A 14,143-nucleotide genomic window follows, 5' to 3' on the forward strand; every position below is an offset into this window, starting at 1 on the left:
CAATTATAATTATATACTTAAGTCAAATTATTCCATTAACTAATCAGAGTCACTATATTTTATTAATCAATAAAACAGAAGGTTTTGAAGATTCGCTATGATCCGCTTTGGAAGATCTGGTCCCATCATGTGGGTTCTTGAAACTTCTCTTTCCTTTGCTTTTGTTGAGTATAGATTTAAAATTCTCCTATCTTCCTTTTCTCTTCTTCTATACTGTTTGATTCCTATTCTACTCTTCCTTCCACCCCCACTCACTAGATAGATATATACAAACATATACATATATATACAAATATTTGTGTATACACACACACACACACACACACACACACACACACATACAAGCATGCATACCTAAATATATATGTGTACAAACACATACATATGCATATCTCTCTGTGTATGTATATATTTTCTCCCAGGTCCCAGAATAAAGTCAGTAGTGCCATAAAGTGAGTCAAATGAATCTTTTGGTTTCATACTGCATGTGAAAGGTTTGTTTACACAATGCTATGGTTTATTAAGTATAAAATAGCATTAAGTCTAAAAAAAATGATGTACTACCTACCTTAATCTTTAATGGTAACCATCACCTGAGCTTTCAGTGGGTTGTAATCTTTTTGCTGGTGGAGGGTCTTGCCTTGATGTTGATGGCTACCTAGTGATTGGGATGGTGGTTGCTGAAGGCTACAGTGGTTGTGGAAATTTCTTCAAATATGACCAAGTTTGCTGCAACAGTTGATTTTTCCTTTCACGCATAATTTTTCTGTAGCATGTGATGCTATTTGATAGCATTTTACCCACAGATGAACTTCTTTCAAAATTGGAGTCAGTCCCTTCAAACCCTCAGGCTGCTTTGTCAGCTAAGTTCATGTAATATTCTAAACTCTGTATTGTCATTTCAACAGTCTTCATAGCATCTTCACTAGGAGTAGGTTTCTCAAGAAACCACTTTGTTTGCTCATCCATAAGAAGCAACTTCTCTTCCACTCAAATTTTATCATAATATTGTGGTAGTTAGTCACATTTTCAAGCTCCATTTCCAATTCTATTTCTCTTGCTGTTTCCACCACATTTACAGTTACTTTCTCCACTAAGGTCTTGAGCCCCTCCGAGTCATCCATGAAGATTGGAATCAAATTCTTCCACAATCTTATTAGTTTTGTTATTTTGACATTTTCCCATGAAGCACAAATTTCCTTAATGGCAATCTAGAATGATGAATACTTTCCAAAAGATTTTCAATTGACTTTTCCCAGATCCTTCAGAGGAGGCACTATCTATGGTAGTTATAGCCTTACAAAATGTATTTCTTAAATAAGACTTGAAAGTTAAAATTACTCATTGATCCATGGACTGCAGAATGGATATTAGATTAGCAGGATTGAAAACATTAATCTGATTGTGTATCTCCATCAGAGCTCTTGGGTGACCAGGTGCATTGTCAAAGAGTAGTGATCTTTTAGAGAAATCTTTTTTTCTCTCAACAGAAGGTTTAAAATATTCAGTAAACCAAGTTGTTAACAGATGTGCTGTCATCCGGACTGTTTATTTATAGAGCACAGGCAGATTAGATTGAATAATTCTTAAGTGTTCTAGGATTCTTAGAATGGCAATGAGCACTGGCTTCAACTTCAAGGTACCAGCTGCATCAGCCCCTAAAAAGAGAGTCAGCCTATCTTTTGAAGCTTTGAAGCCAGGCATTGACTTCTCCTCACTAGCTATTAAAGTCGTAGGTGGCATCTTCCAATATAAAGCCATTTTGTCTACATTGAAAATCTGTTGTTTAATGTAGATACCTTCATTAATGATTTTAGCTAGATATTCTGGATAACTTGCTGTAGCTTCTACATCACCACTTGCTGTTTCACCTTGCACCTTTATGTTGTGGAGATGGCTTCTTTCCTTAAACCTCATGAAACAACCTCTGCTAGCTTCAAAGTTTTCTTCTGTAGCTTCATCACCTCTCTCAGCCTTCACAGAACTGAAGAGAGTTAGGGCCTTTCTCTATATTAGCCTTTGGTTTAAGGGAATGCTGTGGCTGGTTTGATCTTCTATCCAGATCTCTAAAACTTTTTATCAGTGATAAGACTTTATCACTTTCTTATCATGTGTGTTCACTGAAGTAAAGCTTTTAATTTCCGTTGAGAACTTTTGATTTGCATCCACAAGTTGAATATTTGACACAAGAGACCTAGCTTTTAGGCTGTCTCATCTTTCAGCATGCCTTCTTCATTAAGCTTAATCACTTCTAGCTGTTGATTTAAGGGAAGAGACATGTGTGACTCTTCCTTTCACATGAACACTCACAGGCCATTATAGGATTATTAACTGACCTAATTTCAATACTTCTATGTCTTAGGGAATAGAAAAGCCCAAGAGGAAGGAGAAATATAGGGGGGTGGCTGGTCTGTGGAACAGTCAGAACGCATACAACATCTATTCATTAATTTCACCGTCTTACATGCATGTGGTTCATGGTACCCCAAAATAATTACAGTAGTAACATCAGAGATCACTGATCATAGATGGCCAGTTTGTATTAACAAACATAATAATAATGAAAACATTTGAAATATTGCAAGAATTACCAAAACGTGACACAAAGACAGGAAGGGAGTAGATGTTGTTGGAAAACTGGTGCCAATAGGCTTCCTCAATGCTGGGTGGCCACAAAACCTTCAATTTGTAAAAAATCTGGGGTCAGGGAAGCACAATAGAGCTCAATTAAATGAAGTACAATAAAATGAAGTGTAACTGGATATATATGTGTATATCTGTATATGTTTATATATATGTACATATTTTTACATGCATATATATTTAAATTTTAGTCTCAACTCCAAAAATGAATTTGCCATTCCACGAATGGATGTCACTCACAGTTTGAAAACTCTGAAATAGGCCTAAGTGATATCAGGAATTCTGATGAAAGTGAACACTAAGAATGGGAGGATTCAAGAAGTTTTCATGGCCCCAGGTTAGAAGGTCTTAACGGGGGAAGAGGAATAGACAACATGGTATTATATATATTTTTAATAGCTCTAATTATTTATCTTTATTATCTTTGAGGCTTCAAGAATGTTAATGAGTTATTCTTCCACCTGCATTTTCAAGTGGCAAAAGAGACAATTATTACAAAGTAGTTCATAATGTAGGCAGGGGAGTCAGCCTGTCTGGCTCCGTGGTCTACAAGTAGCATGATTTGGAGAAAGTTAGTTCAACTCCTTGTACCTCAGCATCTTTGTAAAACAGGAATCACAAAGCCTTAGGTGTGGTGAATATAATAAATATAAAGTTCTTAGCCTAATAAATTATAAACGGTCAGCCTACAATAAATATTGGCTATTTGCAAGTAAATAAATAGTTGATCAAAATCTATAATAAAATTGAGAACAGAATCCAACAGACAGCTGACATATTTGCTTAGAGAGTCATTCAATAAATGTTTCTGATGCCTTTTGGTTCATTGTCAATGAGTTTGGTTAAGGGATAAAAACAGTCTCTTACTAATATTATCAATTATAAATAAGTAATTTCAGCTCTGTATATAATGGGGATATGTTCTTTTTAGAAAAGCTATCTGACACATTTTTTCCATATGTTTAGTCTGTGAATATTAATGCATCCCAGCTGAGTCATACAAGTCAATTTGCCCATGTGAAAGATTAAAGAATTTTAAAGTTGTGTAGTACTAGAGGTCCAAATATTTAGTTAAAAATCAGGCAAATAAGGTAGAGAGAGGGAGGAGGAGGAAGAGAGAGAGAGAAAGGGAGAGAGAGAGAAAAGGAGGGAGAGACTGAGATTTCCAAGATCTTCAGTAGAAAAACTAGGACTTGAACCTGGGACACTTTCCACTGGCTCTCCCATTTTTCCAGAACCATCATCAATGTTTGCAAGTTGACTGTGAAGTCAGTGGTGGTTTGAAAGAGCTGATGGCAGTCAGAGAGAGCAAAATATACTGTTAAATGAGCAAAAATTAGGCACTCCTTACTCACTGAGCATAGCAACAGCAATGACAGAAATGCAATCTAACTTTAAAAATGGCTACTAAAAATGCATGTCCATGTCTTATGTGAAAACAGGATCAAGGCTGCTATTTCACTGTGAATTTAACCTGAGTCTCAAGGCAATATGAATATTCAAATCTAACATCACTTTAAGACTCCCAATGGAAGAGAATGAACATTTCTTTTTAAAATTTACCTCTCTTAGGCAGGGTTTTGATGGACCAAGCCTGAGAGATTCATTAGCAAAGGTGTGCTATATTTTATTTGTAATTTTCTTTCAATGACAAATTTCCATCATAGAGTAACTAGTATTATGGCAATTAAGACATTAAATTAAATTAGTATATCACATATCATGCTGGGAAAATAATAATGCAGTGCAGTTATGTGCCACAATAGATAATTGCTAAGACAATAGGAATGTGTCCACAGTAAAGGTGATAGTCATTTCTTTGTGCCTATCATCACAGCCAGTTTCAACAGGGAATGAGTCCATCACATTAACTAAATCCCAGTGAAATTCTAGAATTACAGACACCAGGCTTTCTTCTCTCACGGTCTGGGTTTTCTCAGATTTATCAGCTTCCCTTTATTTACTTTATCAGGTTAAGTTTCCATAGCTTTATGCACTGTTCACTATCCTTTATGTAAGTCAATTGGATACAAATACTTAGGTATTCAGAATGTTTACTACCTATATAATATTTTCTCCAAAAGCATTTTTTTGTTGTTGTTGTTATTCTTTCCTGCAGCAAAACACCACTAACTACAACTGTTTAACTGTGTTTGGAAGAGGGAAGATGCATTCTACAGTGGTTTCTGTATAACAAACTAAGGGTTTCAGGGAATTATTTGAATTACAAATATTCTCCATTCCTGTTCAGTGCATCTTACTGGGCAAAGACCTTAGCATGCTGGTTCATATTCTCATCCGCTTACTTTTGTTTTCTGTCTTTGCAGTTCCGCCATGGTTTTTAAATCACCCTTCCAACCTGTATGCCTATGAAAGCATGGATATTGAGTTTGAATGTTCCGTCTCTGGAAAGCCTGTGCCCACTGTGAATTGGATGAAGAATGGAGATGTGGTCATTCCTAGTGATTATTTTCAAATAGTGGTAACTATCTTCTTTTCATATTAGCTTTACAATCCCATTCATTGTTTCCTATCTTTTCAGTCATTTTTCTTTCCTGGGAAGAGTGTTCCTGTTTGGAATTTTTATGATGTGTTAAAATTTTTCTAGTAAAGTAAATGATTTTCTAGAGTTAAAATTTTTGAGTTGAAAAAGAATGATCAAACAGCCCAGCCCTCTTGTTTTACAGACAAGGTTTTAAATAAACAAACAATGGAAAGAGGACCCAAGACTATGTTTCCAACTATTCTCATTGCTGGTTCTTAGGAGAACAGAGTTTAGAACCTACTCCTAAACTATATGAAGCCAAGAATATCTTACTTCTTTGACTTTTACCCTTTATAATAAAGTTTCAACAAGATTATTTGTTTCAACTTATGATTATTGTAGTCTTACTTCCATAATACAGGCATTTTTTTTTTGCTACCATTCCAAATAGGACAGCTGATCCTACTAGAGCAGTAGAAAAGGATGTAGTGACAGTAACAATGACAGTGGTAGTTGCCTTGGTAGCAAAGCCATGGAGATCCAGAGTTCACATGGCATTGAACTTCTGAACATTGGAAAGAATTGAAGCTGAGAATAACAGTTCTTATAGTTTCTCTAAGTTCTAGTGCATTCTATCCCCTCTGGGGAATAATAGGTATGATGTATTATATATACTACGTTGTTTTCCTGGTACACAGTGAGCACTCAATACCTATCATTATTAGCTTTGCTTTTGCTGTTACCAGCAGAATTCTTTGTTCATGTAAAAAATTCTCTATGAAAGCTCTCCTTTAGGTGTAGGTTGGCCTGGGAGGTTCTGAATTCAAGGATATGAATATATGAGAAATATGAAAAGCACTTTCCAAATATCAGAGAACTTTGTAGCTAAAGAAGGAGTATTTAGGCCTCCTTCTCTTAGGTTGAGATGCAGATATGACCTGTCGAAGAAGAGTGTGTAAGCCAGGTCTTCTGGCAGAAGGGTAATAGACCACAGGTGCCCTGCCAATCCAGGCAGGTGCTCTACTTGACCTTGCACTGGTGCTCATTTGTGGATCCACCTCTTTGTTGCTGGATCAGTTGACTTTCAGAAACTTCCGTAATTCTTTATGCATGCATTTTGTCACACCACGAGGGTTCTTAGGGAATATATCCATAAAGCATATCTTTATTACTTTTATCACCAGTTAGTATTTTCCCCTTTTAGTTTCATTTGTTTAATTGGTTGGGAATGGAGTAAGAAAGAGAAAAAATGTAACTTTTCAGTGCCACACCAACCCATTATTTCCTTTAAGTGTAATGCCATTTCTACTACCACTGAATTAAAAATGACCTGCCATGGGGCAACTTGAAATGTGTTGTGTCTGCCTAGAATATATGCTACTTGCATATAAAGGAAATTGTTGAGTCCCCTTAAGGACACATGATAAAATGCAACATTTATTTTTTTCTACAGTTTGAATAATCTTTCTCCCAGAATGACTCATTACAGCCAACCTATTTAAATGTTTCTTTTCTTAAGGTAAAAAGAAAATGTACAGTGTGAGCTCTGTTCACATTAAATTGTGCTTAAAAATGTTTCCCCAATAGCTGCAGAAATCTGAGAGCCATTGTCTGTCACAAAGTAACATTTAGCGCAAATAGTAACTTATATGAGAATTGTTAATTAGAAGTTAGTCAGCTTTATCTAAGAATTTTACATCAGCAGAGAATTGACTACAAGACACTAAAAACAATTAAGAATTCCCCATGAGGTAATATTTATCTCTTAATGACTTCAGGGGAAGTGATTTAACACGTCTCACTTACTGAACTAATTCTTACACTAATATTGAAGAAAAACTGAGTTAGTATAATTAAATGCTATTTCCAGATCATTTTATCATCCATCCTTGAAAAAGATGGTGGCTCAATTTATATAAAATAGGAGTTAACATTGCTGTGTTTAATTTATGGATTTCTGAAGGTGAAGCATTTCAGCCATATAACAAGAAGGACATGGTATAAAATATCTAGCATACCACCACTCCAAATCCCCCAAAAGGGCACATGTCAAAGCAATTACAATTTTAAAAGGATTTTTGGACTTTTATTTTCTCGGTAAACACTTCCAGAAAATATCCCACCTAGATTTCTTGTCTTTTAGAGGCTGCAAAAATCAGTGTTTTGATTTCTTTTCTTTTTCCCCAGCAGCTGCTGAACCCAAATTTCCTTCAATAACAAGGGAAAAAATGAAATTTCTTTTGAGCTAACCTTTTTTCTTGCCTATTTAATAAAAGAACTCTCTGTTTGCTGCTAATTTAGATATTGAGGATGATGTGTATTTTTGTGAGAATAGTTTTTATTGCAGAACTAGCTTAAATGGATACGCATAGATTCGACAGAGTATTGGGAATCTGTGACATTTTCCAAGTGGCATAAGACATATCTATGAGGCTGAGAACTCTCATGGCCTCCCTTGTTGCTTCTCCTGTGAAGTTTTATTAAAATGTTATATTCATTTTGTCTCTTTGAGTTTTTGTTTGTTTGTTTGTTTGTTTGTTTTTGCTTTGTAAAATATTTCACCTGCTTCTTTCTTCTCCCTAGGGAGGAAGCAACTTACGAATCCTTGGAGTGGTAAAGTCAGATGAAGGCTTTTACCAATGTGTAGCTGAAAATGAGGCTGGAAATGCCCAGACCAGTGCACAGCTCATTGTCCCTAAGCCTGGTAAGATGAGGGGAACTTTGCTCTGGGACTGGCAGCTGCCATTATGCATGGTCCACTTGTAACATCCACATTGTTTTCCCTATCTCTCAAAGTCATTTGGAAATTATTTAATTATTTAGTTTATCAAGGTGTGTATTTATGTTTTGATGGCATATTCTTTCTAGAAAACTAGGTATGTATCTCCATCCAATGACATAGTCATGAACAGTATGTGCCTCTGGTTGTCAAGATAATAACCACTAAATTGCTACCTTATTCCCTCTTGTGGCCTGCTTCTCTTCTAATATTTCAGGTAAATATAGAATACACACACACACACATATATGTATATATATATAGAATATAGAATATAGTATCTCTATATTCTATATATAGAATACTTCTCTGTGTGTGTGTGTATATATATATATATATGTATATATATATACACTTCTCTCAAGATATATATATATATATATATGTGTGTGTGTGTGTGTATTTATATATATTCTTCTCTCACTCTTGATATATATATATATGTATAATATATATATTTCTCTCTCTCGATATATATATATATATAAAAATACCATGTGTGTGTATATATATATACATAATATATATATATAAATATATATATATAAATGCCATATATATGTGTGTGTGTATATATATATACCATATATGGTGTATATATATGGTCTTGAATCAGTGGAAATAGTAGAAATAATCACTTGACCATTTTTCTATTTTTTTATAAATAGATTTTGATGAAATGTCTTTTGTCTATGATTTGTAAAGTTTTTTTTTTTAATTTTATTTTGTCCTATAGTCTTTTGGAAGTTTAATATGGTGGTGCATTCAAAACTATCATAACTATGATAAGACATATTTTTATCCCCCAAACAACAAAAATTCTGTCAGGAAAAAAGAAAAGAAAAAGAAAAACAAACTGGTCAGCTGCTCTGAAATGTTCTATCACTAAAGAAAGTCGAAAGTATTCATTTGTTTAAAAAACAGAAATGGAAAATTTGTTTATATAGATCCAAATACTTTAAAATATTAATATCTTCTATGGAAGTTTTCATACCACCTGTTGATTATGTTGCTTTCAACTCTTCAAGACCAATTTCCTCCCTCTTGACATGACTCACCACTCTTGTCTCACTCTTTCCCTGCAGTAAGTTTAATAGAAAGTAACTCAAATGTATGAGACAAAGTCTTTCGTTGGCTTCTATCATTTAAAATGTGCCTTGGAAGGCCTTATATTTTGTGCATCCCTAACCAATCATCTGAAGGCTCTTGGACTCTCATAATAATGCTCGATGATGACTTTCCCTTTCTTTCTTGATTGAAACCAAAAAAGCAACCATATAGCAACAGTCCCAGATGAGTAAAGCAACTAAAGGAATTATCTAGGAATTAAAAGGGACAATTAACTCTCATTCAAGATTGCCGATTTCACTGACGGACTATTTATTTTCCCTCCATTTAATGTGCTTTAAGTGTTAGTATAACATTATTTGTGTGACAAAGTACATTCTCTTATGCTGAAATAGTAAGGGATAAGTAGGAGAAAAGAAACATCTAAAATCAGTCTGTAATGTGAGCCAGGCTTTAAGAACTGTGCACCATCTCATTAGTAATGACAGTATGGCCACATTTATGCTAGTAATGGGTGCTATCACAAGTCACAGAATAAGAGAATTCTAGTTAAACTTGATTTTCAGCTATGGCCATAAAGCTGAGGAAAATGCTGGATAAGCAATCCTATATTTCTAAAAAGAGGCGTGAAATAGTTTCTCCTAAAACTTGTTGACACTGACCAAACACACCCAATGACCATTCCCTACAATTGCCCATAGGAATGGAGGATTCTCTGAAGTTCTAGAATTCATAGGATTGGAGATAATCAGGGCACTTTCCCTTCCACACAAGTCAAGTTGTGGAGACACCAAGAAAACCTCTTGAACAGGTTGTGCGTGCGTGCGTGTGCGAGTGTGTGTGTGTGTCTATCTTTTACTAGGAATTGCTTGTAAAAGTGAGAAATGGGAAAATTACACAAGCTAGAAGCTGGAAATTGTCTGGAACTGTGCACAAGGATGCTGGGAAAGAGAAAGGGGAAGGCGACTGTGGGGAGAAGCTCTATTTCCAGCTTGGGAACGAACAAAGATGTGAGTTGCACTTGAAGATAGCAGGGCTGGAGTCATTTTGAAAGGATTATGCCTGAGAGGTCCTGCCTGCTGAGGCTACCCAAACCAGAAGAGAAACACCATCTGAGAGGGAGCTGATCTGGGGAGCTGGTTAGACCATGCAAAGAGTCCAGTGAGAGCATTCCTAAGGGAAGGGTGGCAGTCTCTCAAGAACCCACAGAGCTGCCTCACAAAAAAAGAGGCTTGTGGATGCCTTCCTCTTTTGAGAGCAAATCCATCCTCTCCTGGATGTCTGACCCTGGAGACAGGGGGAGACATAGAGGAGGAAAAAATAATAGATCTAAATGGAGGAGAAAACAATAGATCTAAGAGACTGTAAAAACCACTGACAGTCCCACTAGCTCTTCCTCACTTTTGGTCTCAGGTCTACTCTGATATGGGAAGAAACTTTAAATTGAACATTAGATTGGTGTTTTGATTTAGATCTTACTGTCTTACTGTGTGTGTGTGTGTGTGTGTGTGTGTGTGTGTGTGTGTGGTTATTGTTTGTTGTTTTTATTACCTGAAGATAAGGCTTTTAAGATATTGTAAGCTGACCCCAGGACCAGAGGAATGGCCCAAATTGCTATCAGGGATAGGAAATAGATCTGACAAGGTGTGTATGAAAGTGGACCACAGACTAAAATGAAACTGTTTCCTCTTAATATTCTAGCAGTTCAGCTCATTCAATAAACCAGTTATAAGCCTCCAGCTTCACTTATCCCAGAAAGCTCTGATTTCAACAGGTAGCCATTTATTACCAGCATCTTGTATTCCATCCGGGCCCTGATTCGTTTAGGTCTAAGTTACCACGTAGAGCAAGCCTCCCCTAGGCAGGTGAGTCATTTCCCTCCTCACTGGGACGAGCCTCTGTGAATCTGGATAATTCATTCTTGCATGTAGATGGTAAAGTATTGTCAGTAGATTCTGCACTCTTGGTCAGTGTTTAATGTATTTGGCAACAGATTAGAACAGAAAGTAAAAGAAAATGAAGATAAAAATCTGAAAGCATGGCAGGACACTATTATGACTGCTGTACATACACACACACACACACACACACACACACACACACCCTTATAAATGATGGACTGCTTTTTCCCAGCTATTCAGTCGGGTCTTCATATAATGCTTCTCCAACTCCTTGGAGATGCAGTGTAGTCCACATGCACAGATGGTGGAGAGGCCAGCTATAAATATAAATTCAGCAATGAGGCTGACCACGGTGGGAAGAACATAGCCCTCTCTGTTTAAGTTTCAACAATAAATGGCTACCATATATTTTGAGGCACATTTGGGCTGATATGGCCAGCTGTTCAGCTTTGGTCTGTCCACAAGCTTGCGGCTGAGAGTTACTCTTGGCAGCCATAACAATCTGCTTCTCACTGAAGCACACACAATGGCCTATTCCAGCCAGTGTCCATTGTTAATGGATATTTACATAAGCCTAATGAAGTTTTCACATAGTCTTTTATATACAGCTAGCTATTCCCACTCTAGCAATTAGTGACTTAGGAAATAGAGTAAACATAATCTACTAAATTAAACTGAGTTAATGACTTGTTTTGCTCTCCAGAAAATAAATTTGGGAGAAATATTGAGATGTGTGTACTCTAACAGGTGAAATATATACACAGGTCAAGAGGATCAAAGGCATTAAAAAAAAGTCATCTTACTATAGGAAGTCCTATCAATAACAGTATATATGGAATACTGTGATGCCATATACACAGTGCTAGACTGCTGCCTCCCTGCCTCCCTCTCTCTCTCACATGCACACTCACATAATGCATGAAAGCACAGAAAATGTTCTGCTTTCTTAAGATTTTACACATGCATCAGAAAGATTTACCCATATTATGTAAGTGGTGGTGAATGGAAATTAAAATACTTTTGCTGATTTATATTATTTGTATTCTTTATCTCTTATAATAGCTAAGGAAAAGTTTTATTGTTGTTTGTTTTAATTTATTTGCTTACTTATGTGGTGGGGGGCGGGGCACATTGGTTAAGAAGCTGCCTTTCCAAATGGAGGAGGCCAACTATAGCTCCAAGGCCACCAGTCAGTGAACACACCAGCCAGAAAGTATCAAGAATCAATGTGTTAGGTGTCACAAGAACAAGGTTTCAGTAGCCAGATTTGCAAACCTGTAAGCAGTTAAATTAGGATCCAGTTGGCAAAGCTGATGTTGATGAATTACTTACCCTCAAGTTATCCAGTAAATTGGAGTGTGGGCAGGTAGTAATTAAATTAATAAAAACTATTTGATAGCTGGGTGGGAAAGTTAGCAATTTTCTTTTGCTGAGGGGATGCGGGATAGAGAACAAGGCTGGAAAGATAAGATAGATATAAGGTATCCATTATCTCTAAGCTGCTTATACTTCTTCCAGCTGCTGGTTGGCATTCATTTTCCTGGCAGTGGTCTGCAGTGAAGGACATTGAAAATGCATAACTGTTGTCCAGGAGAGTTGAGGGCCAGGGAATAAATGCAGTGATGATTGGGCCATATGCAGTCTGGAATATTTTTAATTTAATGGCAGAAATGGGTAAAGATAGAATGAAGTTGCCATGGGAAGAAGTAATATATTCTTCATATTCTAATGTGCACAAAAAAAAAAAATGCTACATGGCCAAAATGAATGCATGTCATTATAAACATTCCCTAAGTATAGGTTTGTTTAGGAAAGGCACCATATCATGTCTTCCATAGAGAAAGTAATATGGACTATGTGTCCCATGTTAATATTGAATGTTTTCTAGTGCTGGTTTTGTTTATTTTGTTTTTTTTTTTTTTCTGCCAACACTGGTAACAAAATAGAATTCCCTCCCTGTAGGAGGCAAAATATATTGGTTCAGCATTTAGGAAAATGTGTGCTTTTATCAATTCCCTGTCCTTTCTTGGAAAAGTCTACTGATACAAATAACATTGAATTTTCAAAAATTTATTAAGGCAGTGTATCATATAGCATAAAATTAGCAGAAGTACTTAAGTCTGGTCATAATCACTAAGGCATAAAATCAGAAGCTTTGTTTTATTTTGTTTTGTTTTGTTTGGATCTGTTTTTGTGACTTATTCCCTATTGATGTGAAAAGAATACCTTGAAATCCAAACAGACAAGAGGAATATCAGGATGCTCATCCATATAATTGTATATTAACTGCAACTAATTATAGTGTTTCTTACTAAATATTGACTCTTTCATAGTAAATTCAGTACTATTATATGAAGCAATGAAAAATTGGACAATTAGTCTTAACACTTCAAAATCTGTTAGAATTTGTGAGTGTAATAGCACTTAAGCAACTATGTAAAATGATGTAATCAAAGCTAATAGGAAGTACTTCTCAGTCTCGTATTAGTCACTGGTGGTCAATTAAATTAATTTTTTGTCTCTTATATGACAAGGGTTACCATGACTTACATGCTCAGTTTTATTTAGTGTGGGATCAAATTGTTCCTGGAATTCTGTAGATAATTTAGATGGGCCAATTCCATGTACTAGACTAACATGTTTGTGGATCCAAGCTAGAAACTAAGTCATTAGACAGTTTCCTCCTACAAAGTGAGATGCTCATTAAAACATTCTCTTTAGTTTTCCATCATTGAGTCTGAACAAATAAAAGTTAACTTAACGTTTTTGAAACATATTACCAATGTTGTGATATTATAAGCTCATAAGTTTTCCACGAGAATTTTCCCTTATAAACCTTGGTAATTAACTGTAGCTAATAGGATACAGAACCAGAATTTTCAAGGTAGCTTCCAGTGTCAGCGTATATGGCCATGAATGTGTTCAATCTGCTGAAATGTTATTTTTGTTTGCCAAGGTAGAGACAAAATAAGAGGATGGTTGTCCATGCTGTTTTATTTTCTACCTCAAAGTACCCTTTCCTTAGAGCGTTGACACTCAAACTAATACTTTCCTGAGGGGTTTAGTGATGGCCTACGTTTGGCAAAAAGCAATCATTTAATCTTTTATCATATAGCATTCATATGTAGATGAGATATGTCTACATTTCACCCCCACATCCTTTTCTAGTTTACCTATAGAGATTTAAAACCTGATGGAATATAGAATATATGTATGGACAGAATCACAGACAGTGTTGCCTAACCTTTCGGAGTCTTTATCTTCTCA

The 14,143-nt window shown here is 35.8% G+C and overlaps 1 protein-coding gene across 4 annotated transcripts in view; it reads left to right on the forward strand.

Moving 5' to 3' along the window:
• DCC (DCC netrin 1 receptor) overlaps window positions 1-14,143 on the forward strand; it is a 1,143,392-nt gene that overhangs the window by 695,953 nt on the left and 433,296 nt on the right. For all 4 annotated transcript variants that reach the window (XM_043558863.1, XM_043558864.1, XM_043558865.1 and 1 more), the window contains exons 6-7: window positions 4,971-5,125; window positions 7,712-7,832. In XM_043558863.1, coding sequence (XP_043414798.1) covers window positions 4,971-5,125; window positions 7,712-7,832 — 276 coding nt within the window. The remainder of the gene's footprint in view (window positions 1-4,970; window positions 5,126-7,711; window positions 7,833-14,143) is intronic.

This window comes from Prionailurus bengalensis, chromosome D3, assembly GCF_016509475.1.
Source record: "Prionailurus bengalensis isolate Pbe53 chromosome D3, Fcat_Pben_1.1_paternal_pri, whole genome shotgun sequence".
Taxonomy (NCBI): Eukaryota; Metazoa; Chordata; class Mammalia; order Carnivora; family Felidae; genus Prionailurus; species Prionailurus bengalensis.